The following is a 5,199-nucleotide window of genomic DNA, read 5'->3' as shown; positions in this document are numbered from 1 at the left end:
CCACCACCACTGATATTTGAAAGGTGCTCTGGAAGCCAGAAGAGCAGGGCAAAAGTATTTTAAAAAACAAAAAAACAAGAGCAAGCACACACACACAATTTTTATTAAATCTTCTGTTTTGCAATTTAAAATACTCATTTTACATCCTTAAGATATTAACGACTTCCCTTCTTCTTTCCCTGGTTCATTTTACATATCACAAATCCCTGCATATTTGACAAAAACTATATACCATTCAGTATTCCATTATTACATCCATCAAAACTTATTTACTGTTGAATTTATCTTAATGCTGCCAGCGTTTTCAGCTGTACACAATTATTTCCGATATATTCAATAAACGTTTTCCAATCTTCTTTAAAATGTATGTTTTTCTTGTTCACTTATTCTGTATGTTAACGTAACATAACATAGAGCAAGCGCTCTTTGGTCTGATGTGATTAAAACATTTGCATTCTGCTTTTCCAACTACAAATATTCAGCTGAAAGCGGCTCACAATAATCCGTGGTTGACACCCATTTGTCTCGGGAGACAGTGGAAGAGTGCACTTTTTTGGGTGAAGTTAAACTGCCGGACATCTAAAGCACCCGCTGTGGCTGTAGAATCAGATACAGGAGAAAGATGTTTTGTTGCAGCTGGGGTTGCGCTGCTACAGACGAACCAGTGTCTCTTCTCTGTGGTTATTCCCCCTCTGGTCACTGTTATGGATGCACAACTTGACTGCCCGTCTCCAATGCTTGGAGTTTGTTTCCCCTTTCTTACACACACACACACACACACACTCCCCTGGATTTCCCTCCTCTCCTCTCCTATTGTCAGTCATTTCCTCCTGCATCTTTTATAATAATCTTTTATGTAATCTCCATTACACCCAAAATTCACCATTATACAACAAGTATTATTTCAACCCTGCAGGGACGCGGGTGGCGCTGTGGGTAAAACCTCAGCGCCTAGGACTTGCCGATCACATGGTCGGCGGTTCGAATCCCCGCGGCGGGGTGCGCTCCTGTCGTTTGGTCCCAGCGCCTGCCAACCTAGCAGTTCGAAAGCACCCCCGGGTGCAAGTAGATAAATAGGTACTGCTTTATAGCGGTAAGGTAATCGGCGTTCCATGTGCTGCGCTGGCTCGCCAGATGCAGCTTGTCACGCTGGCCACGTGACCCGGACGTGTCTGCGGACAGCGCTGGCTCCCGGCCTTTAGAGTGAGATGAGCGCACAACCCTAGAGTCTGGCAAGACTGGCCCGTACGGGCAGGGGTACCTTTACCTTTACCTTTATTATTTCAACCCTACTAACGTTGTCAACTGTTTCAATGGTTTTCAAGGTAAATTACAAGTTTTCCCCATTCCCTATTAATATTTCGGTCCCCCAAAAGACGATTAATGCAATTCAGTGGAGTCACAGCAATTCAAAATGTTGTTTCCTCGGATTTAATAGGGCTTTTTATACTTCTAAGTAGACATGGCTAAGGGCTGCTCTTCATGCAAACCTAAAAAATAATAAAAACCCCCACTCAAGTAGCATCGCTCCATCTTCATATGGCTCCTGACGCTGCTACTACTTTTCCCGTTCTTTGCTTGGTTCTGGTGGAAGGAAGGAAGCTTGTCCCTAGCGGGCACCCATACGGGAGAGCGGTGCAGCGACGGGGAACGAAGCTTGTCCCTAGCAGCGACCCGTAGACGGCACAAAGCAACCGTGGGGAAGGAGTTTTGTCCCTAGCGGGCACCCGTACGAGAGAGCGGTGCAGCGACTGAGAAGGAACCTTGTCCCTAGCAGCGACCCGTAGACGGCACAAGGCAACCATGGGGAAGGAGGTTTGTCCCTAGCGGGCACCCGTACAGGAAATCGGCGGAGCCGCGGTGGGCGGGAACAGGAAGGCCCTTTCCGGCGCGAGTTCTAGCCAGCGGCCTTTCGCTCCAGCCGAGCCGGGAGGGGAGACGCTCGCCTGAGGGACGCGGTGGTGCGGGAGGCCATGTTCCGCATCGAGGGCCTGGGGCCCAAGCTGGACCCGGAGGAGCTGAAGCGGAAGATGCGCGAGGACGTCCTCTCCTCCGTGCGCACCTTCCTCATCTACGTGGTCGCGCTGCGCATCAGTGAGTGGCGGCGGGCGGGCGAGGGGGGAGAGGCCTTGCGGGACGCCGCCGTGGGGACAAGCGAGGGCAGGCGGAGGCAGGGCCGGCCCAAGACGGGTTGTTGTTGAGTCGTTTAGTCGTGTCCGACTCTTCGTGACCCCCTGGACCAGAGAACGCCAGGCACTCCTGTCTTCCACTGCCTCCCGCAGTTTGGTCAAACTCATGCTGGTAGCTTCGAGAACACTGTCCAGCCATCTTGTCCTCTGTCGTCCCCTTCTCCTTGTGCCCTCCATCTTTCCCAACATCAGGGTCTTCTCCAGGGAGTCTTCTCTTCTCATGAGGTGGTCAAAGTATTTGGAGCCTCAGCTTCAGGATCTGTCCTTCCAGTGAGCACTCAGGGCTGATTTCCTTCAGAATGGATAGGTTGGATCTTCTTGCAGTCCATGGGACTCTCAAGAGTCTCCTCCAGCACCAGAATTCAAAAGCATCAATTCTTCGGCGATCAGCCTTCTTTATGGTCCAGCTCTCACTTCCATACATCACTACTGGGAAAACCATGGCTTTAACTATACGGACCTTTGTTGGCAAGGTGATGGGTTGGCGCCTGCCAAAGCCTGCAGTTGCCAGTCCTAGTTTGTCTAGGGAGGGAGTTCCAAAGAGCAGCCCAGCCAAGGCCTTTTTATCATCTCATTTTCCACACACACAAGGAGTCACAACTGGGTGCAGCTACCCACAGAGTCTAGGGCTTGCCGATCAGAAGGTCGGCGGTTCGAATCCCTGCAACGGGGTGAGCTCCCATTTCTCGGTTCCTGCTCCTGCCCACCTAGCAGTTCGAAAGCACATCAAGTGCAAGTAGATAAATAGGTACCGCTCCGGCGGGAAGGTAAACGGCGTTTCCGTGCGCTGCTCTGAGTTCGCCAGAAGTGTCTTAGTCATGCTGGCCACATGACCCGGAAGCTGTACGCCGGTTCCCTCGGCCAGTAAAGCGAGATGAGTGCCACAACCCCAGAGTAGGCCACGACTGGACCTAATGGTCAGGGGTCCCTTTACCTTTACCAACAGTGTGCTTCTGTTGATATCTGTGAATTGGAAAAATATGTACTTGAAACATTGCATGTTTTTTTGGGAGGGAGAGAGGCGGGGGTCAGATGTACCTAAATGGAAAGGACATTTGATTATGTGTTATTATTATTATTATTATTATTTATTGAATTTCTATATCACCCTATACCCAGGGGTCTCAGGCGGTTCACAGAATAATATCAATATATAAAACCACAAAATACATAATAAAAATAACCCAGTAACCCCCCCAAAAAACCACACATTTTAAAAGGGCATCGGATGTCAATCAAATCAACCAAAGGCCTGGTTAAAGAGGAATGTTTTTGCCTGGTGCCTAAAGGTGTGTAATAAATTACGTGTTCCCCATAAAATGTTCCCCATAAAGTGCTGGCATACAAATGACTAGCTCCACAGCAGTGCAAGTGGAACGTCTGTGCAACCTTCTGGATGCAAGAGGGAATGTTGCATGGTGTGAAAACCAAACCACTGCTGTTTTAAGAGAGCTCCCTTTATGACACACCACTTCTTGGAGACGCGATTTTCACTCCACCTTGTAGATCCAAGATGCGACTGAATGTAATTCATGTGGCAGATGCGTCTCCAAACTTCAAAATTCCCAAAGCTCAATTCTACAAAGAATTTTTGGAAATAGTAGGAATGAAAATCACATTAGAGCCACACACACTTAGCTTTACTCCTTTTTCTTTCTGGGTCTCTGAAGCCAGACAGTGGGCAAGACATGATGAGAGCAGCCTTGTAGGCCAGAGATTCCCCACTAGAGTTGTAACTGCAGTGTTAAGATATGAAAATTCAAAACACGAAGTTATTTTTCATCAACTCATGGTAGGTAGGTACAGATAGCTCACTTGTTTTTGCTGGGATGCAAAATGGAGATTCCATTGATACAGCCGTGAGACAAGAGAGTTGGGCAGCTGTATGTTGCTTGAAATTAATATATAGATTGAGTTGGAGAAGGGAAGAGCAAATATATTGAGAATGTTAGAATAATAGATACATTTTCTAGGAATGAAAATGTAATTGGCTAGATTGAGTATTCGAGGAGAGATGCTCTAATAGGTATATAGGAATGCTTTATGGAATAACTGTATCAGAAGCAACCAGTGAATATTGGGAGATGCTCAAGTGTAGAACTAATGTATAGTTCAGAAGCTTCATTTGTTCTAGCATGTGGTTGACCATATTCTGTGCCAATGCACAGTTAACTTATGGAATTCACTGCTATGTGGTTATGACTACAAACCTAGGTGGCTTTAAAAATGGGTGTATGCTTCTTTCTTCAGCTCCATTCATTTTAAAGAAGCTGGAAAGCATATGAAAACAAAAGAACATCAAGGACGGGCTGAATGGAAGACCCAGGCGGACAGTGGTTGCTCTCCCATTGAATGGGCTGCAAAGAAGAGGCTCTGTATCCTGACAAATGCATCCAGACATTTCCTACTGAAATATTTGGGAAGATTGTAGAAGAGCCGAAGAGAGAAAGCCAATAACCGTTATTTACATGTGTCAGTATGTGGTTTCTTTATGTTTGGTACAAATTTATTGTTCTTCAGAGATTATATCAACCGATTAGGGAAAATTGCTACCTGTAAACAGAGTTCTTTGGAGCAGAGTTTATCTCTGAGATGTTAACGATATGGTTATCACCAGAGTATCTCATTGTATCCTGTGCAATCTCGGTGGTTAAATCTTGAATGGCTGAAATAAAATGTGGCATATGTTCTAACATGGCATTCTACAATTACAGTCATTGTAGAGGATTTTATTCCCTTTGCAAATGTCTTTTCACATATAATGCGAGGAGGATAGTAGAAGCTTAGTGTGACTAGGCAGGAATGAAGAACAGTGAAGATAATGTTCTAGGTTTTTCAAAATGCAAAGATTTGAAAACCAATTCATGCTAAGTAGTGCCAAAGTTGTATCTGACTAGTCTTCCTCTTTGCTTAATGAATCAGGGTGACATTGGAAAGAAGGCAGCAGAAAATGGTGACAAGCAGATAAGTTCATCCCCCTCATAATTGGAGATTGAGATCCTGCAGTGAA

At 46.2% G+C, this 5,199-nt stretch overlaps 1 protein-coding gene across 1 annotated transcript; it reads left to right on the top strand.

The window, feature by feature from the left end:
* Window positions 1-1,846: 1,846 nt before the first annotated feature.
* Window positions 1,847-4,882, top strand: TOMM5 (translocase of outer mitochondrial membrane 5). The gene is made up of 2 exons (XM_080987059.1): window positions 1,847-2,094; window positions 4,440-4,882. The coding sequence occupies exons 1-2, from the start codon at window positions 1,974-1,976 to the stop codon at window positions 4,472-4,474; spliced, it is 156 nt and encodes a 51-aa protein (XP_080843185.1). The 5' UTR covers window positions 1,847-1,973; the 3' UTR covers window positions 4,475-4,882.
* Window positions 4,883-5,199: the final 317 nt, after the last annotated feature.

Source organism: Podarcis pityusensis (assembly GCF_964106645.2).
Source record: "Podarcis pityusensis genome assembly, chromosome: 17".
NCBI lineage: Eukaryota > Metazoa > Chordata > Lepidosauria > Squamata > Lacertidae > Podarcis > Podarcis pityusensis.
The sequence above is the reverse complement of the archived record's forward strand: the minus strand, read 5'-3'. Positions and strand labels throughout refer to the sequence as shown.

Excerpts from the sequence above, each read along its gene's own strand:
- TOMM5 (XM_080987059.1), top strand. The coding sequence starts at position 1,974 with ATGTTCCGCATCGAGGGCCTGGGGCCCAAGCTGGACCCGGAGGAGCTG. Across the intron at positions 2,095-4,439 it reads CGTGGTCGCGCTGCGCATCA|CTCCATTCATTTTAAAGAAG; the intron begins GTGAGTGGCGGC and ends TTCTTTCTTCAG.